Genomic DNA, 26,631 nt, shown 5'->3' with positions numbered 1-26,631 from the left:
GGGCGGAGGGCGGGCAGGGGGCGTGGCCGCGCGCTGATTGGCTGCGGCGGGGGTGTGTCCATGCGAAGCGCGCGAAGGGCGCCATCTTTGGCGCGGGGGGATTCGGGGGCGGCCCCGGGCAAAGCTGCGCTCGGGTGTGTGAGCTGGGGGGGTCTGCGGGGGGAGCGGGTCTGGGGATCCCCTCGGGGGCTGCGGGGAGCGCGGCTGGGGGTGGAAAGGCTGGAGGGCTCGGGAGGGCTTAGCTGAGGAGTTCGGGGGTTCCCGAGGAGATTTTGAGGGGTCCCTGAGGGGGTTCGGTGTCCTGAGGGGACTGGGGGGGGGGGGGGGGGGGGAGGTTGAAGGTCCCTGAAGGGGTTTGGGAGTCCCTGAAGGAGTTTTGGTTTCTGAGGGGATTGGGGGGGTCCCAGGTGGGCTTGGGGGATCTCTGAGGGGGTTTGGGGGTCCTGGGTGGGCTTTGCGGGGACCTTTGCAGCAGTTTTTGTGGTCTCTAGATGGTTCCAGACGGCTTTGAGGCTCCCTTAGAGGGACTGGGGGGGTCCCTGAATGGGCTTGGGGGGTCCCAGGTGTGTTTTGCGGGTCACTGAGAGGGTTTAGGGACTCCGGGGGGGGGGATGAGGTCTCTTAGGGGAGTTGGGGGGTCCTTGAGGAGGTTTCGATGGGTCCTGGGGTGCATTTCTGAGGGGATTTCAGGGGGTTTGAGGGGATTTTGTGGAGTCCCCTAAAGCCCAGCAGTGGGTTCAGAGGGTCCCCCAGGCCCCAGGGGAGGGGTACTAGTGATGCTCCCCAAAATCGGAGGGGGGATATATACTACATCCGGGTAAGGGGATTCCAGTGCCCCCAGTATATCCCAATAACCTCCCAGTGACCCTCAGTATAGCCCAGTAACCCCCCAGTGACCACCCAGTGTATCCCAGTGAGCACCCAGTAACCCCCAGTATGGCCCAGTAACCTCCCAGTGTCCCCCCGTGTGTCCTGGTATCCCCCAGTAACTCCCCAGTTCTCTGCCAGTGCCCCCCAGTGTGCCCCAGTTCACCTCCAGTCCCTCCCAGTGTCCCTCAGTAACGCCCCAGTCCCTCCCAGTGCCCCCTGGTTCCCCCCAGTGTGTCCCAGTATCCCCCAGTAATCCCCCAGTGCCCCCAAAGCCCCCCAGCTGTCCCCAGTGTGTCCCCAGATGCCCTTGGCCTTTCTGTGAGCATGGTGGGGAGGGGGGATGAGTTTGGTGTCAGAGGGTCCAGGGGGGGCTCCTGGGGTGAGATGGAGGGGTGGGGACATCAGGGATGGGGTTTGGGGACATCAGGGATGGGGTTTGGGGACAGTGGGGTGGGGTATGGGGACAGTGGGGTGGGGTATGGGGACAGTGGGGTGAGGTATGGGTATGGGGAACGTGGAATTAGGGGGAATTATGGCCATGGAGAGGCCCTGGGAACATTGGAGACACCAGGGGGGTCTCAGGGTGTTAAGGGGGGAATTAGGGACACCAAGAAAGTCTTGGGAACCCCAGGGGGGTCTCAGGACTCACCTGCTCTTGGTGCTGCCCCTCCTCTTTCCCCCTAGACATCATTAACCCCCCCAATGTCTCCCAACTCCCATTTTCCTTTGAATCCCCTCGCCCTACAGATCCCTTTGACCTCCCAAGACCCCTTTTAACTCCCCTAAATGCACCCAAAGCAACCCAAAACCCCCCAAATCCCCATCCAACCATCCCCCCAGATCCCTTCAAATCTCCCCCAGCCCCCCTTCAAATCCCTTCCAACCTCCTCAAAAAGGGATCACCCGGCAGCAGGAGCACAGTGGCTGTACTGGGGGCACTGGGCTGTACTGGGAGGGCACTGGGAGGGGCTCAGGTGTCCCACGACAAGGTGGCCCAGCTCCAGGAGAGATCTGGGGAGCAGTGAGGAGGTACTGGTCTGTACTGGTCTGTACTGGTTTGTACCCCCAATCCCCAAAGTCCCTCCCCAGCTCCCCCAGGACCCTCCCGCACCCCAAAGCCCCCCAGGGCCCCCCAGGCCCCTGACTTGGTCCTGCTGCCCCTTGAGCATCTGCAGCTGCTGCAGAACCAGGCATTTCATCAGCAAATGTGCAGCTGACCCCAAGCTGGGGTGTGTTGATGTGCTGGAAGGCAGGAGGGCTCTGCAGAGGGACCTGGCCCAGCTGGATCCATGGGCTGATTGCAAGGGGATGAGGTTCCAGCAGGCCAAGGGCCGGGTCCTGCCCTTTGGCCACAAGAAGCCCCGTCAGCCCCCCGGGCTGGGGCCAGAGTGGCTGGAGAGCAGGCAGGCAGAAAGGGAGCTGGGAGTGGGGATGGACAGGAAGCTGAACAGGAGGCAGAGTGTGGCCAGGGGGCCAAGAGGGCCGATGGAGTGAGGAAGTGTGGCCAATGTGTGAGGAAGAGTGTGGCAGCAGGAGCAGGGAAGGGATTGTTGGGCTGGAGTGAGCGCTGGTGAGGCCACCCCTGGAGTGCTGTGTCCAGCTCTGGGCCCCTGAGTTGAGGAAGGCCCTGGAGGGGCTGGAGCAGGTCCAGAGAAGAGCAGCGAGGCTGGGGAAGGGAGTGGAGCACAAGTGGTGTGAGGAGAGGCTGAGGGAGCTGGGGGTGTTGAGGCTGGAGAAGAGGAGGCTCAGGGGAGATCTCCTGACTCTCTGCAAGTCCCTGCCAGGAGGTTGGAGCCAGGTGGGGGTGGGGCTGTTGTGCCAGGAAGCAGCAGTAGGACAAGAGGGCTGGGTCTGGAGCTGTGCCAGGGGAGGTTTAGGTTGGATATTGGGAAGCAATTTTTTGCCAAGAGAGTAATCAGGCCTTGGAATGGGCTGGGCAGGGAGGGGGTGGAGTCCCTGTCCCTGGAGGTGTTGAAGGTGAGAGTGGATGTGGCCTCAGTGCCATGGTCTGGGAAGCACAGCAGGGTTGGATCCAGGGCTGGACTTGATGATCTCGGAGGTCTTTTCCAACCCAGCTGATTCTGTGATTCTCTGATTGCCATTCCTGTGGCAGCACATGCTTGAGGCTCCATCCCCAGGGTGAGAGAGATGTCTGTCCATATCTATCTGCAAGGTTAGTCTGTAAATGTGTGGTGTTAGCAAAGCAGGCTGAGTTGTGGGCTGGTTGTAGAAGGAGAAAGAAGCCCCCAGCCCAGTGCAAGCAGGCAGCCCTCAGCTTGCACCTGATGTCCCCTCCCTGCAGGTTCCTGTCCTTGAGCCCAGGCCCTGAGGTGAGGCTGAGAATAAGTGCAAGGCAGAGGTGCTGCTGAGGAAGGAGAGCCCCGTGGTGGGGAAGGCACAAAGCTGTGTGTGCCCATCCCCGAGCAGGTGCTGTGTCCATCCCCTGTGTGCCAGGTGAGCTGGGGCTTTGCTGCAGAGCTGCGGGCGCTGATTTGAGCGTCTCCAAGTGCTGAGATGGTGGGCACCCAGGAACACCAACTGTGCCTGGCCACGGAGCCTGCAAGGAGGAGCAGAGACAGCCCTGGCAGTGTGGGGGGCCAGGTTGTCCCTGTGCCTTCCCCTGCAGGCCCTGACTGTCCCTGCTGGGCCCCTGTCCATCCCCATCAGGTCCCTGCCCGTCCCCCCGGGCTGAGCTCCCCCCAGGAAGTGCCGTGGAGCTGAAGCTGCTGCCATCCCCCCCCTGCAGCCGCTGCCCCGACCAAGGGAGCAGCAAAGGCAGGGCCAGGAGCAGAGGCAGCAGCAGGGGAGCCCTGGGGGGCCGGGAAGCTCTTGTGTGGGTCAGGAAAGAGGCGCTGGGCACGAGGCCGGGGCTGTGCTGAGCAGGCCCAGCCCTCACATCCCCCCAGCCAACGCCGGCTGCCCGGGGGGCTTGGGAGGGACCCCCAGCCCGTGTGCCCCACACTGAGCTGGCAGAGAGAGAGCCAAGGGACAGGGATGTGGGCAGGGCCACGGGGGAGGGACAGGCAGGGCCATTGCAGGGCCACGGTGAGGGCACAGCCTGTGGCAGCAGAGCTGCCCAGGGCCGGGGGCAGCCGGGGCTGTTGGGACCAGCCAGTGCTGGGGCCGAGCAGAGCACGAGGCCTCTTGCAGAGCCCTGGAGCAGCCTCCCACTTGCCAGCCCTGCCCTGGTGGGGTGACACTGTCCCCTCCCTACAGGACACTCCCCCAAAAAACTTCGTGGGGGCCTTTTGTGTCTATTCCTGGTTGGTGATTCCTGCTGAGGACCTGAGGGAGCCTCTGCAATCCCATCCATGGGACACAGTCTCCTCTGCAGAGCTTGACTCCCTGCAGACTTTGCAGGGAAATCTGTGCTGGCAGCCTGAGTATGTCAAGACCCCCCACGCTCCCCCCCAGGATATTTGGGACGAGTTCCCCCTTCCTGGGCACCCGTGGGATGGGGGGCGATTGTTCTCCTGCTGTTGCTGTTGCTGCTCCACCCCTGTCCCGGCCCTTCCTGCCGCTGTGGGGTGAGCGGAGCGGCCACGATGGGAAAGGGGGGAGAGGAGCGAAAAGAGCGGGTGGGACCCCCAAAGGGAGCGCGAGGGGCAGTGGGTCACCCCCAAAGGGAGCTGGGGGAGCGGGGTTTGGGGGGCCGATGGGGAAGGGGTGGGAGAGGGGGGCTGAGGGGAGGGGAGGGACTGGGGTTGCCGTGGGGGTGCCTCGGTGTCCCCGTGCCTTGATCCCTGGAGAGCGGGGGAGGCTGGAGAGAGGGGGGAGCTGTGAGAGCCCCGAGAGCTGGAGAGGGGGGAGCTCGGGCCCCCTGTGCCGAGCCAGCGTTCAGGGCCCTGCTGTTGGTGCCAAATTGCCCCTGGTCAGGCTGAGCCCAGAGCCCGCCCACGTGTCAGGGGGCCCGATCCACTCCCTGCTCTCGTTGCCCTGGGGCAGCCTCTGGTGTCCCCCCGCCCGTGGGGCTGTTTGGGTGCCTGGGGCACAGCCGGCCCTTGTGCAGGGCTGTGCCCTTGGGGGCTGTTGGGGGTGGGTGGGAGGTGTTTTTTGGGGGCCGGGCTGGGTTGGGGTCAGAGCCCTGGTGGTGGGTGGGGGATGCAGGTCCCCCCCACGATGGGGGTTGGTGTTGCTGGGTCAGGCCCCGCCAGCTCCATTGTCAGCCTGGTGCTGATGGGGGGGACACAGCGGGTTTGGGGCCCCCCAGGAGTGCTGGGGGTGGGTGTGGAGCCCGGGAGCTGCTGAGTGTGGAGGGCGGAGCGGGGCGATGCTGGAGCTGGGGGACCCCCGGCAGCCTGGAGGGGGGAGCACGGAGAGGGAGGAGCCCTGGGACCCTCAGGAGCCTGAAACGGGGGGCATGGAGAAGGGGAAGCCTGGACAGTGGGGACCCCTGGGATCCCTGGGACAACAGAGTTGAGAACCTGGAGAGGGGGAATGTCTGGGAACGTGACCCCTCGAAGGCGAGAGTCAGAGAAGGGACCCTTGGGACCCCCAACACTGCCAGCATCCCTAAGGGGGACCCCAAACATCCCAGACAGGGGAGACCCTCCAACCCCAGAGGGGAGAGACCAGAGAGGGGGAACTTCTGGGAGAGATTTTTTTTGGCTAATCTTCATATTTTTGGAGTATATTTCATCTGAATCTCAAGTTTTTGCAGTTTGAGGGTGTGGGGCTCTTCTTGCTATTTCTGAGGGGGGTTTTTGCCTGAATCTGGGTGGTTTGGGTTTTTCTGGGCTGAATCTTGGTGTTTTGGAGGTTTTTATGGTCACAGGATGCCCGGTGAGTTCTAGAGATGGACTTGGGCAGGAGGAACCCCCAAGGCAACGTGCTCAGCCCTTGTTTCCCCCCCATCAGGATTTGTCCTTCCCAAAGCTTGGGCAGATGGAGGAGGCTGCGAGGAAGAGGAAGATGCCTTGGGCCCCCCAGGCAGGTGAGGAGGCAGTCAGTGTCCCTTTGGGCGGGTGTTGTGCTGGCTCTGTCAGCCGAGCATGGCCCCGGCTGCAGGACAACCCCGCTGGCGCCGCCGTCCTGCCGGGGCCGGAGTTGGGGGGATGTCCTTGGCCTTCCCTGTGGGCCGGAGGCAAATCCCCTCCCTGTCCTTGTTGCTTCCTGCCCCAGGCCCCGAGCTGAGGACGGAGAGCCCGGAGGACAAATCCCCCCGGCAGAGCCTGGTGGGAGAGGCCGTTTTGAAGGGCTCCCCGGCGCAGGAAGGCAGCGGGGAGGAAAAGGGCCGGAGATCCCCCCGCAGGAGGGGCTCCAAAGCCAGCCCAGGGTGCTCTGAGGAGGAAAGAGCCAGCGTGTGCCGGGAAGGCGGCTGGAGCTTGAGGGGAAGCTCTGAGCTGGTGGTCCCTGAGCAGCCTCCCAGCAGGGAGAAGCCCTTCAGGTGCTTGGAATGTGGGAAGAGCTTCTGGAAGAGCACGAAACTCCTTGCCCACCAGCACATTCACACTGGGGAACGGCCCTACACATGTAGGGAATGTGGGAAGAGCTTCAGGAGCAGCTCCAACCTGATCCGACACCAGCGCATCCACACTGGGGAACGGCCCTACACATGTAGGGAATGTGGGAAGAGCTTCAGGAGCAGCTCCAACCTGATCCAACACCAGCGCATCCACAGTGGGGAACGTCCCTACAAGTGCTTGGAATGTGGGAAGAGGTTTCAGACCAGCTCCAATCTCCTCCTGCACCAGCGGACACACACGGATGAGAGGCCCTTCCGCTGCACCGACTGTGGGAAGGGCTTTAAGTGGAACTCCAACCTCATGATCCACCAGCGGACACACACGGATGAGAGGCCCTTCCGCTGCACCGACTGTGGGAAGGGCTTTAAGTGGAACTCCAACCTCATGATCCACCAGCGGACACACACGGATGAGAGGCCCTTCCGCTGCAGCGACTGCGGGAAGGGCTTTAACCGGAACTCCACCCTCGTCAGGCACCGGCGCATCCACAGCGGGGAGAGGCCCTACAGCTCCAGCCCCCACACCCACCATCTTATCCACACTGGGGAACGACCCTACAGGTGCTCGGAATGTGGGAAGAGGTTTAAGACCAGCTCACATCTCCTCCTGCATGAGCGAACGCACACGGATGAGAGGCCCTTCCGCTGCACCGACTGTGGGAAGGGCTTTAAGCGGAACTGCACCCTTGTCAGGCACCGGCGCATCCACACCGGCGAGAGGCCCTACAAGTGTGGGGAGTGTGGGAAGAGCTTCACCCAGAGCTCTAACTTGACCAAACACCAACGGACACACCGGTAAGGGAAGCCCTCGAGTGCCCCGACTGCAGGAAGAACTTCGGCCGCTGCTTCCACCCTGAATGAACCCCCTGATGGGGAGGCAACCCCTGGAGTCCAGTGACTGTCACTCCATCTCTTTCGACCACAAAGGGCCAGTCCCCTTTCCCAGGGGCAGCTTCTTCCAACAGAACCCTTCCTGGGGGGTGTGTGGAGATTCCTGCCTTGACTGGGGACGCCCCAAGGTCACTCCTGGAGGTTGAGAGCAGAGATCTCCTCATGAGCGTTGGTCTGGGGGAGTTCCATCCATCTCTAATTAAGAATTATTGCTTTTGTGCCAGCTTGAGTAGAATGGCTTCAACAATTGCTTTAGTGTAGAGCACTGTCCTATCTTACCCTGTACTCCTGGTAGTTTTAGTGTTTGTATTGTGCAGTAAATAATTCTGATGAAGATCTTCTGTCTGATCGTTTGTAACCCTAAATAAATTCGTTTCTATCAATAGATTTTATTTGCAATCATTACAACCTGGGGGACAAAAGTGGTTCAGCCTCATGTGCTGGCTGTGTTCAGCCACCAAAGAAAAACACAGGCTACCATGCCAACCATGTTCCAAGTGGTTTCCACTTTGGCAAACAGCACTCTCTGGATGGAAAACACCGGTCAAGGCCAAAACACTCCTTTTGGATCCTGATTAACTGAATGCAGCTGCTGCTGCCTTAACTTGTTCCCACAAAAATTCTCAGGGTTCCTTTGCTTCCAGGAGGCCCCACATGTCCCAGTGGCCCCTGGATTCCATGAACTTCCACAGTTTCCAAAGGTTCCTTTAGTTCCATGAGGCCCTGCAGTCCCAAAATGCCCTTTGGATTCCAGGAGATTTCCCACTGTCCCAGGGTCCCCTGTGCTTCAGAAGCAGCTGCAGTGGGACAGTGGCCCCTTGGTTCCGTGAGCTCTGCAGTGTTCCAGGAATCCTTGGGTTCCAGGAGAGCCTGCAGTTTCACAAGGACCACTGGAATGCAGGAGGTTCTGCAGGGTCACAATGGCCCCTGGATTCTGGGAGGTTCAGAAATATCTCCGGGCTCCCCTGGTTCCAGGAGGACACACATGTCACCTGGAACCCTTGGTTCCTGGAGGTTTGACAGTGTCCCAGAATTCCTTTGATTTCATGAAGCCCTCTATTGTCCCAATGGACTCCTGATTCCATCAGCCCCCTCAATGTCACAATGGTCCCTTGGTTCCATGAGTTTCTGCAGCATCTCAGAGTTCCTTTTGTTCCATGGGGAGCTGCAGTGTAACAATGGACCCTGAATTCCAGGAGTTTTCCCAGGGTGACAGTGCTGCCTTGATTCCATGAGATTGCCCAGTGTCCCAGGGCTCCTTTGGCTCCAGAAAACCCTACAGTGTCACAGTGGTCCTTGGTTCCATGAGGTTCCACCATGTCCTTCCTGGAACATGCTCTGGGATCAGGACAGGCTGGATCAATAAGGCCAAGTGTCAGGGCCTGCCCTTGGGTCCCAACAACCCCCTGGAACGCTCCAGGCTGGGGGCAGAGGGGCTGGAGAGCTGCTCAGCAGGAAGGGACTTGGGGGTGCTGCTTGACAGCGGCTGGATATGAGCCAGAGTGTGCCCAGGGGGGCAAGAAGGCCAAGGGCATCGTGGCCTTTGTGGAGAAGAGTGTGGCCAGCAGGAGCAGAGAACTGATTGCCCCTCTGTGCTGGGCACTGGGGAGGCCCCACCTGGAGTGCTGTGTCCAGTTCTGGCCCCTCAGTGCCAAAAGGCCCTTGAGGGGCTGGAGCGTGTCCAGAGAAGGGAACAGAGCTGGGGAAGGCTCTGGAAAACATGTCTGCTGAGGGACGGCTGAGGGAACTGGGCTGGTTGAGTGTGGAGAAGGGGAGGCTCAGGGGGGACCTCATTGCTCTCTGCAATGGCCTGAAAGGAGGTTTTAGTGGGATGGGGGTTGGTCTCTTCTGCAAAGCCTTTAGAGACAGGAAGAGAGGAAACGACCTTAAATTGCATCAGGCAAGGCTCAGATTAGATATTCAAAACCCCTTTTTCCACTGCGAGAGTGTTCAGGCATTGGAACAAGTAGCCCAGGGAGGTGGTGGAGTCTCTGGAAGTGTTCAGGTGTGTGGTGGGTTGACTTTGGCTGGACACCAGGTGCCCTCCCAGACACTCTCTCACTCCCCTTCCCAGCAGGACAGGGGAGAGAGTAAGGTGGAAAAAAAAATAGTGGGTTGAGATAAGGCAGTTTATTTAAAGCAAAAAGCAAAGCAAAGCTTGTGCAAACAGAAGCCAAAGACAGCAGGGTTTGTTCTCTACTCCCCATGAGCAGCCATGGTCGGCCACTCCCGAGGAGCAGGGCTTGGGTACCTGTGAGGGTTCCTCAGCAGGCAGCCATCAGACAATGAATGCCCCCCTCCTGCTCCGGGCCTCAGCTTTTAGAGCTGAGCTGACCTCCCATGGGCTGCAATGTCCCTTGGCTCAGTTGGGCTCAGCTGGCCTACTTGGGTCCCCTGCCAGGCTCTTGCCCTCAGCTAAGGAAGGAATGTCCCAGTGCTGGTGCTGTGCTCAGCAGTGGCCAAAACACTGGGGTGTTCTCAACCCCCTTCCAGCCGCCAATGCCAAGCCCAGCCCTGGGAGGGCTGCTGTGGGGAACTGAACTGCAGCTCAGCCAGACCCAACCCAAATATCGATGGCACATATTCTATAGAATCCATCCTCAGGTGTTGTGTGATAGATCTATAAGATATTACAAATAATGAGCAATAATAAGGCAAGTGTCCTCATTAGGGACACCCCCCCCTCAAACTCCTGCCTGGGTTTGTTCCCTGGGGGTCTCTGCAGCAGCAAGCACAGCCCCACACTGACTGCTCTGGGCTGTGCAGGCATTTGTGGTTCTGCCTGTGTCACACACCCCCCCAACCTTGGGATGGATCTGGATGTCACTGGATGTGATGGCACAGGAGAGATGTGATGTCATATGATGGATGTGATGTCATAGAGGAGCCTTGATGTCACCACCAGGATGTGATATCAGACGTGAGATGTGATGTCACAAAAAGGATGTGATGTCACAGGGAGGATTTGATGTCATATGATGGTTGTGATGTCATAGGGGATGGAGTGATGTCACAGGGGAGCTATGATGTCACAGGGAGGATGTGATGTCACAGGGGAGGACGTGACATCACAGGGATGATATGATATCACAGGAGAGGTCTGATATATGATGGATGTGACATCATAAGTGAGATGTGATGTAACAGGAAGGATGTGATGTCATGGGGAGGATGTGATTTCAAAGGAGAGCTGTGATGTCATATGGGAGATTTGATGTCACAGGAAGGATGTGATGTCACAGGAAGGATGTGATGTCACAGGAAGGATGTGATGTTTTAGGGGAGATGTGAAGTTGCGGGGCAGGTGTGATGTCAAATGATTGATGTGACATCATAGAGGACCCTGATGTCACAACAAGTATGTGATATCACAAGGGAGATGTGATGTCACAATAAGGATGCGATGTCACAGGGAGGATTTGATGTCACAGACAAGCACGGGATGTCACAGGGATGATATGATATCACAGGAGAGGTGTGTGATGTCATATGATTGATGTGACATCTTAGAGAAGATGTGATGTACCATGAGAGATGTGATGTCACAGTGGGGACATGATGTCACAGGAAGGATGTGACGTCACAGGAAGAATGTGATCATAGAATCATAGAATCATAGAATCATAGAATCGACTGGGTTGGAAAAGACCTCCGAGATCACCGAGTCCAACCCTTGGTCCAAATCCAGTCCATTTACTAGATCATGGTACTCAGTGCCACGTCCAATCTGCGTTTGAAAATCTCCAGGGATGGTGAATCCACCACCTCTCTGGGCAGCCCATTCCAATGCCTGATCACTCTCTCTGTAAAGAATTTCCTCCTGATATCCAACTTAAATTTCCCCTGGCGGAGCTTAAGCCCGTGCCCCCTTGTCCTATTGCTGAGTGCCTGAGAGAAGAGACCAACCCCCACCTGGCTGGAACTTCCCTTCAGGTAGTTATAGACGGTGATGAGGTCACCTCTGAGCCTCCTCTTCTCCAGGCTAAACAACCCCAGCTCCCTCAGCCTCTCCCCATAGGACTTATGCTCCAGCCCCTTCCCCAGCCTTGTTGCTCTTCTCTAGACCCGCTCCAGCACCTCAATATCCTTCCTGAACTGAGGGGCCCAGAACTGAACACAATACTCAAGGTGTGGCCTCACCAATGCAGAGTCCAGGGGAAGGATCACTTCCCTGCTCCTGCTGGCCACGCTATTTTTGATACAGGACAAGATCCCATTGGCCTTCTTGGCCACCTGGGCACACTGTTGGCTCATGTTGAGCTTCCTGTCAATTAGTACCCCCAGGTATAGGGGCACAGAGCACTGGGTGGGTTGCAGGGGCACAGATTGCTGGCTGAGTTGGGGGGGCACAGATTGCTGGCTGATGTGGGGGGGCACAGATTGCTGGCTGATGTGGGGGGGCACAGATTGCTGGCTGAAGTGGGGGGGCACAGATTGCTGGCTGATGTGGGGGGGCACAGATTGCTGGCTGAGTTGGGGGGGCACAAATCACCAGCCTGTTCCCCTGTGTCGCATGTGTTTGCTGTACCGGGGCGTGCGACAGAGCCCCTCTCCTCTAGTTTTTTGGCACCCTCCTTGCTTTGGGGTGCTTTCGAGGTACCACTGCTAGAGGTTTCGTCGAGCAATCCCTTTGGAAGTGGTCGGGGGCCCCACAGATGTAGCAACCATCTCTGGGTCTGGCCCCCTGCTGTGTCCTTAATTGAGCACTCAGTGCTACTGCCAGTAAATCGGTTTGGTGTGTCAAGGAACCAACCCCTGGCAAGCACGAACTAGTTCTGAGATGCTACAAGTTTCCCTTTTAGGAAGGGTTTGCAGAACTCTTTTACAATCAACATTAGCATTTTCGAAAGCCAGTGTTCTGCTAAGGATTTCCCTGGTTTCCTCATTTTCAATGTGCCTATCCAGAGCAGATTGCAGCCGATCTAGGAATTGTGTGTAAGGTTCTGTTGGGCCCTGCATTATTTTTGTAAAAGACAAGTTTGTGTCTCTGTCTGATGTGGGTAGTTTTCTCATTGCCCGCATGGCATGTTTTGCTATGACTTCATATATTTCTCTATTGTACCCGGTTTGAGCATCTATGGAACAGTAGTTTCCCTCCCCTGTGAGCTGGTGTGCTGTTACCCCAGTTTGTGGGTCATTGGCATAAGTGGAACAGATTTCTCTAAAATTGTTCAGCCATACATTGTACTGTGTGTTAGGGAGGCTTATTTTCAACAGGGTTCTCCAGTCATGTGGCATGAAAATGTATGTGGAGCTCAGTGTTTCTAAAAATGCAGGTGTGTTAGGGGAAGATACACCAGTTTCTCTTATCAGCTGTCTCAGTTCTTTGGTTAGTTCATGTGGCAAGGGCTGAAACCTGCGGCTTTGGCGTGGCCCGATAATGACTGGACATGCTTGTATAACTTGTAAGTCCCTGTCAGGGGTGACAGCGGGTCTGTCAGCACCTTGGCACATACTGATGAAACAATAGATGTTGACCAGATCAAAGTATACCCCTGAGATGGACTGAAAGAGAGGACTGAAAATGGAGGCCCTGATCCTGACAACATACTGATGCATCCTGAAGAAACTGTCCTGTGGGAACAGAGAACACTGTCTCATGGAAACAGGAGCACTGTCTCATGAGAACAAGGACCTGTTTTGAACGAGAGTAGTTGGGAAAAACATCAACATGAGAGAAAAATAAGAGCAGGTGCTCGGGACTGTTGTGGGAAAGAACTGGGCTGTTTTGAGAAAGAGCAAAGTTGTTGTGAGAAAGTAGAGTTTAGAAAATGCACCTATTAGCTGTAAGAATTCTGGTGTGAAAGTTTGAACTGTCCTATCCGTGTGCATTACGTGTGTTCAAAAACTCTACTTAAGGGGCTGCGCAGCAGCCCCGGGGTCCCTGCTTTTTCCTTGGAATAAACTTTGCTGGAACCTTTTTTCGTGTCGCTTTGGCCGTTCCGACATTATCAGCGACAAGTCCCCAATTCGCGATGCCTCCTCCCTGCACAAAGCCCATCTGTCAATGGAACCCTCTCGGTATGTTGCTTCCTCCCCTCCCGGCAGAGCTATCCCGAAATCCCCCTGTTCCTCCTCCCCCCATTCCTCCCATTCCCCCCCTTGCAGCTCCGGTGGAAGCGGCTGCCTGTGGGTGGGCGGTGGTGGGTGGGGGGTACGGCGCAGGGGTGGGGAAGGACGGGTTGGTGTCCGTACTGCGTGGTGGGTGAGATTGGTGCCCGCCCCTGGGCGCGTGCTCGGCGTTCATCTGCGGGATGGGTTGGCAAGTAAGCTGGGCTAGCCCCCCACCCCCGTCACGGGACCCCCTGCTGCTGTCCCACGGACTGGAACCTCGCATCTGGGGCCCCGCTCCCTCCCGCCAGTCCGTGTCCCTTGGGCTCCCGGTTCCCTTCCCCGGAGTTGAATTGTGAACGGCTCCACCCCCTCCCCCCGCCGAGCTTTGTGTGTTTAAACTGCGGCGCGTAAAAGTGGGGCTGCTGCTCGCAGCGTGAGTGGGGGGGTGTGTTTGTCGTTCTTTGGTGGGCTCTGCTCAATGCAGTCATTATAGCTTGTCAGGCTGGGTAAGCTTTGTTTGCTTGGGAATCCCCTCCCTGAGCCTTGAGTCTGATAAGATTCCCTATTTTGTCCCATATGTGAATGTTGAGGGCTTCAACCAGAGGCAGTTCTGGTACGGCTGCTTTAATGAGCCGCACCAACTCTGAGAGTTCAACCCTTGTAACCTGAACATAGTAAGGATTCAGCAGAGCAGCCAATGTTTCTGTGTCCCGTGATAGCTCGGTAGGGAAAAAATTCCCCATGTTACCTTTGAGCCTCGGCGCTGCTGGGGTGTGCTGCTGAAGAGGGTCTGTCGGTTTGTTGATTCGTGTTGGCTCTCTGTCGGCTGGGCTGTGGCGTCCCGGCGGCGGTGGTGGGTGGTGTCCCGGTGCAGGCGGCAAGCAGCAAGCGGCGGTGGCAGGCACGGGGCAGCTGTAGCAACGGGCGCGGGGGCTGGCTGTAGAGGCGGTGACCTGGGGCTGTGGCGATCGGCGTGCGCGGGCTGCAAAGCGGTGAACGAAGCGGCGGCGCTGGCGGCGGCCTCTCAGTCACGTGGCGGCGGCTCGGCGTGGTCCCGGTTCCGTCTCCGGTGAGCGCGGCGTTCGCAGCGGCGGCAGCGGCGGCTCCGGGGGCTCCCGCGGTTCGCTGGGCGGTGCGGGGGTCGGGGCGCGCTGTATCGGAATGCGTGGCGTGGCGCCTCGGTAAAGCCCGCGCGGTCTGAACACGGCGCAAGGGCTTTTTGCTGGCAGTGCTTTTTAAGCACGCCGCAGGGTCAGTCAGCGGCGGCGAGCAGGCGGGGAGCCGCGGCAGTTTCTGCTGGACAGAAAACTGGAACGGGGCTCCGCGGGGGTCAGCGGTGGCTGAGGTTGCTAAGACGCGGCAGCGGCAAAACCGCTTCTCGCACGTGGTCCACACAGTCGGTAGCGAAGAGTCGCTTTACCAGATGACCGACTCTCAGGGGACCAACAGGCCTTTCCCTGACGATCTTAAGGTGCTCCGCGGCTTGTTCTCCAAGCTGCAGGCACGCTCTCGCCCAGGGAGCAGTCCAGTCGTGCGGGGAGCGTCCCAGACTCACCGCTTTTGATGTTGCGTTGACCCTCTCCGCTCTCTCCGGTGACTGCTTTGACCTCTCGGTTTCTTCTTCAACTTCTTTCTTCTCTTCTTCCGTGCACTATCTTACTATTTTTGAGTTCGCTAAACTAACTGTCCGTCTCTTAGGCGCCACTAAGAGCACGGGGTTTATTGACGTCAAGGTTTTTTGTGATCAAGACCCCCGTCTCCGAAAATTGAAACGATCCTGGGGTCACCAGCTGATCTCCTGATCCAGGATAGATATCTCACTTAATATAAGCTAAAAATGTCCCTGTCGGATCGCCATTTGTAGCAGGGGTCCCTTGTATAACAAGGAATGAATGACGCTCCTCGTGTGATGGTGTGGTCAAAGAGAACTTTATTCAAAATTCCCACTCTTAAATCCCTGTGTACCATGTGACTTCTTCAGCCAATAGAGTTATATGTGACTGCGCATGTCCCCTCGGGCCCCTCGCCCTGGCACATCCCCTGTGCATCTAGACACGCCTCCCACATGAGGGTGGTTTCCAGAGGAAGATCCAAATGAGCTGACACTTAAGGGACCAAAGAGCCAAAGAGCCTCTGTTCCCTGCACAGTGGAGCTGCTGGTGCAGCCTCAGCAGCCCAAGCCAGAGGTGGAAGGAAACAGCTTGCAACTAAAGCTGCAGAAATGAACAACTTCCATGAGTTGCCACCAGAGCAACGGGACATTTGGGACGGCTTCATCCGGGAAAGGAGACCTTCCCTATTTCCGTGGGCAAAGCACGTACATGACAGGAACAAAAATACCACTGTAGTTCCATTACAGTGTCAAACCACCAGATAATGGAAGCCACGAGCTTGTCCCGTGGTGCTTGTTCAGGGGGTGACAGATGATGTGACGGCAGCTGTGAGTGACATCTGGGTGGTTCTGGTCTGCTCCTGCTCCCACTGTGCCCTGTCCAAGCTCCAGAGCCACCTGAAGGCCACGGGGAAGGGCCCTGGTGAGGCTGTGCTCCTCACCTTGGGCAAAGTGGCCGCAGCTCTGGCACGGCACTCTCGGCCCCCTGGTTTGGGCAGGGGTCTGCGGTCATGGGAAGGTCCCTCCCCTTTCTCTAAAGCTCCCTGTTGGACTGGGGGCTGTGAAGTTGCTGTGCCTCCTTGCTCTGAGCCAGGGCCAGCCGGCTGCTCTGCCTTACCAGCCCAATCCCAGTTCCTGCAGGGTGGGAACCCGCTGGGAAAAACCTGCAGGGTCTCTCCCCTCTCTGTCCTCATTTGCCTCAAGGGCTCCTCTGGGTCCCCCTTAGGAAGACAGCTCTCCCCACACCCCCAGCTCATCCCGCACGGCCCAGCAGCCCCAGCCTTGCCAGGGAACAGCCCCAGCCTCCTGTGTCTCTCCCTGCTCCTCTCAGTGCCTGTCTCTGCCTTCTCCGCAGCCCCCGGTGCATCCCCTTCGTGGCAACGCCGCTCCCGCCCTGCTGTGCCCAGTCGGGTGTGGAGGGGCCGGATCCTGTGCCCGTCTGCAGTGCTGAGTGTCGGCTCCTTGGCCGGGATCCCGGGGATGGGGCTGGAGTGACCTTGGATGCCTCCCTGTGATCTCAGAGGGAACATGGGGAGTGTCAGCCTGCTGCAAGGTCAGGCTTTGGCGATGCCCAACTGCTGAGAGTGAGCAGGAGGAGCGGGGGAAGCCTGGGAGGTTTCTGTGGGCAGGATGTGGCAGTGCTGGGGTGGAGGAGCTGCAGGGTCCCTTCCCCAGTGCTGAGCACAGGAACTCCTGGGTCCCTTCCCCAGTACTTAGCACAGGAACTCCTGGGTCCCTTCCCAGTGCTTTGTTCCCTGGCTTTGCTTTAGGGTTAAAAGGGTGAGTATTGGGAGGGGAAGTGCAGGGGTGCAGTGGAAGAGGCTGGAGGGGAACAGCCACTTAGGAGGAAAAGGTGCAATGGGGAGGAGGAGAGAAACAGCCAGGGGTTTGAATCTGGATACCTCAGGGCACAGGCTGAGCTTGGATCCAGAGCTGGTCCTGGGCTGAGCCTGGAACTGCCCAGAAAGCTTGGCTTGGGGGAGGGTGCAAGGAACCTTCCTGGCTGCAGACTCTCGAGTGCTCCCTTTTCTCTTCTCCTGGCACAGTTGTGAAACAATGGTCCAAAGGGGTCAATATGTCACCCAGGAGCAACACCCCTTCCCTGGCAGCCGGGAAGTGCAGCTCTGTGAAGACATTTACCCCCTCTTCCATTACGTGCTGGTCAATTGGCTGGGCTGCCAGGAGGAGAGGAGAGCTGCTGCTTCCCACGCCTTGGGCCACAGCTGGGATGGCCACGTCCGTGGGTCCATCTGTGCCTGGTGGCACGTGAGGAGAGGGGGGCTGGGAAGGGCCGTGTGGGTGACAAAGCACCCCAAACCAGGAGCCTGCCAGCACCGTACTCGAGGCTGGGGGCTCCCTGGAGGGACACAGCCCAGTCCTGGGCCCCTTCTGCAGGGAGGCCTGGGGGGCCAGCATGGGGAAATGCTACTTTCTCTGCTCTCCGGGGAGCCCTTCTCCTGCAGGCCAGAAGGCAAAGGGAAACCCCTCCCAGCAGGGAGGACAGACCAACCTTCAGCCCTCCCAGCAGAGCCTCTCCTTTCCCTTTCCAGGACAAGCAGCACGTCCTCAGGGCTGGGACTGCCATGACACAGCTCCTTCTGCACGAGGAGCAGCACTGAGAGCAGCCCTGGGAGCAGCTCCTCTGGCTCCAAGACCAGGAGGGCCGAGACACCCCCAGATCGCTGTCACGGGTGGGAGTGGAAGGTTCAGACATTTATTACAGAAGCCCTGCTGGGGAGTCACAAGGGCAGAAAGGACCCCCTTGCTTTCTGAAGTCCTTCTCAGAGAGGAGTCTCGGTGTGCCTGGATCCAATCTTAGCCTCGGATCATGTCAATGGTTTAACTTTGAGGAATTAGAGGTGGGACTGAACCACTTTTGTCCTGCAGGTTTGAATGATGACAAAGTGAGACTATTTCTATAAAATTAATCATTTATTAATACAAATGACCAGACAAATCAACAGATGAGTGAACAGAGGGAAGATCTCAATGAGAATTATTTACTGCACAATATAAAGGCTAAGACTACTACTACACAGGGTAGGATAGGATAGTGCACTCTATTGAACCCTAATTACTGAAGCAATTATATTCAAGGTAGCAAAAGGAAATAATCATTAAGTAGAGACTGGATGTAACTCACCCATACCAACGCTTGTGGGGAGAATTCTTTTGCTCAACCTCAAGGAGTATCCTTGGGGGGTCCCCAGCTCAAGGGAGGAATCTCCACACATACACCCCAAGAAGGGTTAGGTTTGAAGAACCTGACTGCAGAAAAGTGGACTGGACTTTTATAGTATAAAGTGATTGACTGCTAGTCACAAATTTACAGGCCAGCCACCAGCTTATCTGCCACATCCAACTTCAAAAAGCAGGATGTGTCTGGGGTTTGGTGAACCAGGCTGGTTTTAGCCTCATTCAACACCAAACCCCACCACCGTGGCACCACCAGAACTCACCACAGCCAGCTTGCATGAGAGCCTGCACTGTGGGCATTTTCTGATGGGCTTCTGGGCCTTCTTGGGGTAGGCCCTCCTGCCACAGCCCCCCCTTGACTACAGTCAATCATCTTTACCTCATGAAGTGGTAGTGCAGGTACCTCTTGCCTCCATGCTATAAAAGTGTCCGCTGCAGATGTGAACCTTATGGCTGAGTATGGTGAGATACATCAGTCTCCTAAGTTTTACTGCCTTACTTGAACTCCTGGACTTTAAAAGGGGCCTAGATCCCATTCCCATTACTTGGGATGGCACATGTGTGAGCAGTTGTTTCCTTTCCCCCAGGCTGCCACAGGGGGAATTTTTGCTGAGATGCAGGAATGAGGAGGTTCCCCAGATCTGCCTCACCACCTGCCTGGCATGAGCTCTTTCCTCTTGCAGATTCCTCCCTTCTGGGCTCATCTCAAGTTCTCACAGTCTGCACAGCAGGGATTTTTTGTCCAGTGGCTTCTCTTACAGCAAGTTCCTTCTGTGGCTTTGACAGGGTTTGGAGAGAGGGAACTGCACTGAAGTCCTTACCCCACCCCATGGCTCAAACACTCTCTGCCAGGGACTTTTCCTCAGTTCATGGGTTTTCCATCAGGGTGATGTGCACGTAGACAAGACAGAGCAGAAAAGACACAAACAGCAGAAACAACAACAAGAGTAATCATACCACAGACATCAGCTGTTCTAATCATGAAAAATGTAAATCCAATTGCAACCATCAACCCAATCCTCATCAGCCACTGCCCCCACCCCGCCAGTCCCAAGGATTAGAACATGGACATCAGCCAGGAACTGGGGCCAGTTCCTTGAAGCCAGTCCTTGGGTTGGAGTGATTGCAAAAGTTCTGATGTTTGATCAGTCTTTTCTTTCATTTTGGCTCAGGTTTTTTCAATTGCTGCCGTTACATTGTGAATGGCAATACAACATTCAGTAAGATTTAACATTCCACACACCCCTTGTTCCTTTAACAGTAACATATCTAACACCAACCCATTTTGTAAAGCCAGTTTTGACACCTGCTGGACTCCCAAGTTCAGCTCTCTGAACACACACCTGGACCAATTACTGAGGGCATGCACCTGCCCTGGGGTACTTTCCAAGGCCCACTGGTGGTGTGTTAGAACTAGAGAAGGTGTAAAAAATACCCAAAGATGAAAATCTATCCTTTGTCTGACTGTATAATAATCTGGGGCACATGTATCAGTGATCCAGTCTCAGCTTTGTTCAGGACAACTCAGTTCCTGCCCTGTCCTTCCTGCCCACGGGTAAGGAGAGACACGATTTGGGCAAATGGATGGCAGCACTACCCCCCACCTCAGAGCAGAGTGATGAGTCAGGAACACCCCAAGCTGACCCAAGTGGGGCACCAGAGCTGCTTGTCTTGCAAGTCCAGGGGTCTATCAAGTACATTTGGGGCTTGAAATGAGTCCCAGAATTCCACAGCAAGTTCTGATTTTTCAATCCCATCGAGGGGGATCCCCAACAAACACACCTCACGTATAAGACACGTGTTTTTCTGTTGGGGAACGCAGGGCAGAGTGGGACGAATTTCAGGCTTGGCGAAAGATCTACAGCCCTGAGTGACACCTTTCACACCGGACAAGACCTTATTTCATTGGACTTTACTTTACCACACCGGATTTGACACTACCCTGAAATGGACAGTTATCCCCAGTTGTTCCCTGTTTGTTATTGTATTGTTATACTGTTAGTTGTATCCCAGTTGCTGTTTTTAAATTTTTATCCTCCATATTGTCTCCCTCATCCCCTCAGAGTTTTCCCGCCTTTTTCCCTGCTTTCCCGCTCCTCTGCCTGCCATTGGTTGAAGTTTGCTGCAGTGCAGAGGTAGCTGCCATTGGTCCTTTCCCCCAGAGATACCCGAACTCCTCCCCTCTTTACCCAGTTATCCAATCACCCTCTCTCCCAAGCTGTCAATCCCATGCTCCTCCCCAGTTCTGAATCCTCCCCTCAGACCTACCCTATTTAAACCCCTGAGTTCTTTTAATAAACTGGCATTGCCTCACGAGATCTCTACTGTGTCTCGAGCCCTTCTTGCAGTGCCCGATCCCTTTCCTATCCCCACGGGTCGTGGCATTTTTCAGCCAAGACTCAAAGGGCATCTCCAGGTCTCACAGTAAATTGGTTCCCTTTGCACACTAGAACAAGTGTGACTGGGTTTGTAAGGAGGTGTGTTCATACAGTTCAAAGGCTTTAAAACAGGGTTCTCTCTTGGCCACATCCACGTTGAGTTGGAAGAATTTCTAGGCAACGTTCCTGCCCCACTGGGTAATTCTACACACCATGAAAAATAAACTTTTGGCATACAAAGTCCTCATACAAAATATAAAAGAGTGTTCATATAAGCACATCTTTACATCAGGCCTATGCTCCATTCTCAGGGGACAGAGCACAGGGGAGAGCTCTGTCGTGATTTAGTCCTGACACAAAACAAAAAGCTGTGGCTTTACTGGTGGTGGGGTCATAAATGAAATTAATTCCCTTTCAAATTTAACTGTATTATCCCCAGGTGCTTTTCCTTTTTTATTTTTTTAATTTTAGTGGGTAAATTCCCCTCATCACACTCCTTTACAATTGCTGCTACAGTAAATTGCACCCAAAGTTTAGAAGCATGTGGGGTGCACAATGGACTAGAGTTACCATACTGATTAGCATAAATGAAAGAAGAGATGCAAAGTAAAAAACCTGCTTAGGACACAGGGTAGGAAACCCAACAGTACATCAGACACTTCAAGTGAGAATACAAGTGTTTCCAAAACTGGTTACAGGTCTTGAGAGCTGGTAAAAGGCCTTCCTGTATTTTATCCATGTCCCCTCTGCAGTCCGTGGCCGTCCCTCCTCCTGATTTAGGAAGGGGGACTCAACCATTTCCATGTAATGTTTTCTTTTGTTAAGATTATTTAGTTCACTCATTAACATCTCTGAAAAATTTAGCCAAATCATAATAAATCTAAATCCTTCTGAAGCAGAATGGGAAGGTTAATACACATTTATATGATTCCAAATAGGCATAAATTCTTGTACCAACTCCCAGGCTAAATTTGACTGAGTTTTCTGAGACAAACTTATACGTCCATAAGACAAAAGCTTTCCCCACCCCATTCTTTTTAGTAAAAAGACAAAATGAACTTAGCAAAAATCAAACTGGCAATACACAGAATGGTTTGTCTTATATAATCCTCCTAATATTTTTAGTTCTCAACAAGTTGCTTGCCATGGAAACACAAACAAATCACAAACATTAATAAACTGACAGCACAAGCAATTATGGGGCAGTTAAAAGTTCCATCGGTTTCAGGCAGCTGGGTCTCACCTGTCAGCAGGTTCCTAGGAAAAGAAAAGGGAAAATTTGGCCTAATACAGACCAATCCTGAAAAAGAAGAAAGAATGTCTTGTCTGGCAGGATGCTACTCAAGCAGCAAGTAACCAAAGTTCAAAGGGCCTAAGGGAAAAATGATTATCCCATCTTGGCTGGCTGTGAGCCTTCTCGGGGAAATCCGCTGGCAGCTGCCCTGCTTGCAACTCCTTCCACTCATCTTCAGTGGGGGCAGTGCTGGCATTCCTGGAAAGAGAAAACAACACAAACTTCCCCTATTTTTCAGGGGGGTCCTGGTTGGCAGAGCAGCCCTTAAAGGCCAAGCATTGGTATTCAACTGTCTGTAATAAACTGCCCAGGGAGGAGAATAGGAAGGGAAGGCTGAGACCACTCCTCCAGGGCTGAAGCACGGGTGTGCTGGTCCTGTGGCTCCTGGGTTTGCAACATTTAATGCTGCAGCTGTCAGTGGAGCCAAATTAGCTGTAACTTCAGAAATTCTGTTTGGTGTTGCAGCAAACCCCAGCACTGTGAGAACACAGTCCCTGTGTCTCCTTTAGGGTTAAGATTACCAGATTTCCACTTTTCAACCAGGAGCCATAAAGTAACCTCAGCAGTTTGGCAGATCCCACTTGCTCTGTTTACTGCAGTGATTTTAACTCTTTGCTACCCGGGAAGCACACCTGGCCTCTCAGCATCCCACTGCTTTAATACTGACCAGATTTCAATCTCACCTCATTTATGGCCAGACCTTCACATCTCCATAGCCGTGCCAGGCACCATTTTAGTAGCAGTTTGCTGACCCTGACAATCATTTGTGGTTTCAGTTTTAATTAAGGGTCATAAATGTTACTTCCTCGTCATCAGCTGTCAATGCAAACATTAGGTTTTGCTCTTTATCAGAACAACACTCATTCACCATCTCCCAAACTCCTCCACTGAACACAGAAGGTCTGAGTCACAGGTTCTACATCCTGCAATTCTTCCCTGGGATTCTCTCTCATGTGCATTCCAAAGCTCTGGGGGAAGCTTTCCAACACGGTGCTCACCAGCAGCAGCCCCTCTACCTGCATCTCTTTTTCCTTCTCCTCATTTAACTGAAAGTACAACTCCTTCACCAGATCTTCTAAAGAACGTATTATTTCATGTTCAGATTTCTGAGTGACCAATCACTCATTATCCCAATTTACTCGTGTGTAGTGGTTTGAACCTTGTTTTCCCCCAGAGGCTAAGAAAAGTGGTAGAACCCCAAGGGGTGGAAACCCCTGGAAGTTTTGAAGTTCTGTCCAATGGGTGCTCCTGCAAAAATGTAAACATATCACAAGCACCGGAAGAGACAAATTGTAGTTTGGTTGTTGTGGAGAGGTGGTCATGTTGTAGAGCCACGAGGAAGGGGCTCTGAGCCCCTCGGGGCCTCTGGGCCCTCCCAGCCCCGGGCTGGGGGGGGACTGCAGAGACTTGGAACAGTGTTAGACTGGGCTAAGTGTTTGTGGTTAAGCTGGGAGATGTTTCTCTCCACCCTGGGCAGTGGAGACAGAGCAGAAAGCAGAGACGCAGCGTCCAGAGACTGGCAGAGAGCCAGGACAGATAAGACCTGAACCAGAGGAGCAGCAGGAACAACATGCAGCACTGCAGAGAAGACTCCTGGAAGGAGAGCCGAGGAAAAGAGAGCCAGCAGCTGAGAGACAGAGTTCTGGGGGTAAGAACTGATACCAGACCCCTCCCCCCAAAATTCCTTTGATCCCTCTGAGAAAAAGAGGGAGATGGACTCCTATTTTGGAGAAGAGTTTTGGACATGCAGCACTGGAGAGAGAGAGGAGCTGAGAAGCTCAGAAGACGTCCTGGAGCTGGACTGGGAAGGCCAGATGGAATGGGGGGGGGGGGTTGACCTTGGCCCCCCCGCTGCTGCTGACAAGCCTGGCAGCCTGAGACAGAGCACAGGAGCTCTGGCAGAACTCTTGAGGCAAAGGCTTGCAACTGAATGCTGCCCAAGATGTTCTGACTCAGGGGTGAACCCCTGAGGAAGGGACTTTCACGAAGATGCCCCTGCATTTTGTGACATACCTGTGGTGACGCGAGTCTGGTCCCTGCTGGCAGCCCACAGGTGAGGCCTTCGCTTGGACCGAAGGAGAGCCGAGGGGCTTGGAGACCCCCTTGTGTGTATGGAAAAGAGATCCAGCTACAACAACCCAGTTACTGCTGCATGGAAGAGAGATGAGGAAACCTGCTGCCTTAGAAGATGCTTCTGCTCTGAGACTGGAAGGGATCTGTCCTTCTTTCCCTCCTGGACTTTTATTTGGAGGGGTGAAGAGATCTGATCCATTGTAAATACTATATGTCATGGTAGAGATAGTTGTGATCGTGTGTATAATGTGTTATAATATTTATTTGTACAGTCATTGTAATATATTCTCTTTCCCCATTTGGAGTCTGGTGTGTTTTTGTCTGGAAAAACCCATCTAACATTAGGTTGAGATGGGGGAGGGGGCTAGGACTAGGGAATTAGGATTTTGGGGCTATCTCAAACCATGACAGGGCGCTCCTGCAAAATGTAAACATTCCACAAGCTGACTGGAAGAGAAGGGTTGTAGTTTTTGGTTGTGGCAGGAAATGGTGGCCATGTTATAGAGCCACGAGGAAGGGGCTCAGAGCCCCACAGGGGGGCTTTGGCCCCCAGCCCCCAGCGGGGGCCTGCGGGGACCTGGAACAGCCTAAAGCTGAGCTAAGTGCCTGTAGTGAGAGCTGAGCCACTGTGAGCAGAGACAGCAGCGGCAGACGCAGCATCCAGAGACTGGCTAAGAGCCAGGACAGATAAGAACTGAACTGGAGAAGCAGCACAGACATGCAACTGAGGAAGGGAGACACCGAGTTGTCCCGGAGAGCTGAGGAGAGTCAGCAGCAGAGCTACAGAGTTCTGGGGGTAAGAACTGTACCAGATCCCCCAAACTCCTTTGAGACCTCCGAGAAAGGAGGAGTAGATGGACTCCTATTTGAGAGGAGCCTTGGAGCACAGCAGCACCGGAGAGAGAGAGGAGCTGAGAAGCTCAGTCGTCCTGAGAGCTGAGCCAGGACGCTGTGGGAGGTTGGCCTTGGGGCCCTCCCTTGCTGCAAGCTACAAAGAAGCTCGCAGCCTGAGGCAGGGCACAGAGGCCCTGCAAGGAGCTTGAGTCTCCTGGAGATACCAGACCGTCACAAAGACCCCTGTGCTTGTGATATGACTGTGGTGGAACGACCTTGTCTGGGGTTACAAAGCCCACGGAAGACCCCTTTGCCTGCATCAAGGGGCTGAGGGAGCTTGGAGGCCTCCCTTGTGAGTGCTGGCAGAAATCCAGCTGTCAGCTGCTGCATGTGGAGAGGACAGATGACTGCTGCTGTAGAAGAGACTCCTGCTTTGAGACTGGAAGGGATCTGTCCTTCTTTTCCTCCTGGACCTTTATTTGGAGGGGAGAAGAGATCTGATCCATTGTAAATACTATATGTCATGGTAGAGATGGTTGTGATCGTGCGTATAATGTGTTATAATATTTATTTGTACAGTCATTGTAATATATTCCCTTTCCCCTACTCTGAGTCTGGCGTGTTTTGTCTGGAAAGCCCATCCCACATGAGGTTGAGATGGGGAAGGGGGCTAGGACTAGGGAATTAGGATTTTGGGGCTATCTCAAACCATGACATCGTGCCAGCTCCACCCCAGGGTGGACCCTCTGGGTCTGGAGGGTTCCCGCTCTGCCCGGTGGGGACACATCAGCTCCACGGTTCAGGTGGGGGAGGGTCCCCAGAGGGGACCTTGGCCAGGGCTCAGCACCAGGCTCGGAACTGGTGCGGACCAGGGCAATCCGACTGTTTAATTAAAGCCAAGCATCGCCAAGGCCCATGGCGGGGGCTGACGCGCTGGGATTTCTGCCCAGAGCTCTCCATGGCAAAGGGAAGAAATTCAGTGAAGTGCAGGTAAACGGCGGGAGTAACTACCACTCTCCTAAGGTGGAGTAGAGTTACTGACTGGGCTCAGCCACAGTGGTCGCACCTCCTCGTGGTCCCGCTGGATGCCCTTTACAGGTAACTAAGTCGGCCTCTGCCCCAGTTCGGAGGAGGGGTTAAAGCCTCTCTCTCCCTATCGTCTGGAGTCACTGCCCAGAGAGAGTAATCAAACGAATCAATACAAATTTTTGGTAATAACGTACAGAAGTTATTTACTCAGAACCTTGCCCACTGGTTGGAAAGTTGGAAGAGTTGGGCTAAAGCTGGAAAATGGAAACCAAGCAGAGCAAAGCCTGCAAAAGATGGACCAATGACGAGATGACATGAGGCTGAGGGGGAGGTGGTTGCAAAGGGAATAAAAGATGGGGTTTTGACTCTGTTCTTTGCAGACCGCGGCAGGAACAAGGGTTTCCTCCGGTCGCCCGGTGCTCCATTTTGCTTATTTGCCTTTAATAAATTCTTTTATATTTTCAAATTTAAAATTCTTGAGTCTAATGACTACAACAATTGGTGCCGTGACTCGGATCGAGACCTCCTGGGCGGTAGGATCATCTCTCCAGGGGGGCACCCCCATCCCTGCTTGGACGGTCCTGGAGGGACTCCTGCAGCACAGAGTCTCGATATTGAACCGAGAATTAGAAAGAGACAAATAAGCAAATAAAACACTACAATTCCCTGCAATCTTTGTGCACAAGCCCGGGCGAAGACTCACTCAGGATAGAAGTGAGTAGAAAACCCCTTGGGGTGAAAGGGGTCTGTTCAGCCAGGTGAGCGAACGGGACTTACTCCGGGAGAGAGTAAGTGCCTTACTCCAGGCGAGAGGAAGGGCTGCGGGTGCCGTCCGGTCGGGGAAGGGACCGTCCAGTGAGGAGCTGGACGAAGACTTGCCCTGGTGAGGTGAGTATTTGCGATCCCCCTCTTTCGGTTGGGAGGGGGCCCTGGAGTG

The 26,631-nt window shown here is 55.0% G+C and overlaps 2 protein-coding genes across 3 annotated transcripts in view; both read left to right on the top strand.

Annotated features, from left to right (window-relative positions):
- The window catches only part of LOC135406068 (uncharacterized), a 361,545-nt gene that overhangs the window by 102,141 nt on the left and 232,773 nt on the right, over nt 1-26,631 (top strand). The gene's annotated exons all lie outside the window — the stretch shown is intronic.
- On the top strand, nt 2,645-7,612 carry LOC135406034 (zinc finger protein ZFP2-like). Its single transcript, XM_064640563.1, has 3 exons — nt 2,645-3,324; nt 5,728-5,803; nt 5,992-7,612. The coding sequence occupies exons 2-3, from the start codon at nt 5,755-5,757 to the stop codon at nt 7,131-7,133; spliced, it is 1,191 nt and encodes a 396-aa protein (XP_064496633.1). The 5' UTR covers nt 2,645-3,324; nt 5,728-5,754; the 3' UTR covers nt 7,134-7,612.

The sequence above is a fragment of the Pseudopipra pipra genome, chromosome W, assembly GCF_036250125.1.
Source record: "Pseudopipra pipra isolate bDixPip1 chromosome W, bDixPip1.hap1, whole genome shotgun sequence".
Classification (NCBI taxonomy): Eukaryota; Metazoa; Chordata; class Aves; order Passeriformes; family Pipridae; genus Pseudopipra; species Pseudopipra pipra.
The sequence above is the reverse complement of the archived record's forward strand: the minus strand, read 5'-3'. Positions and strand labels throughout refer to the sequence as shown.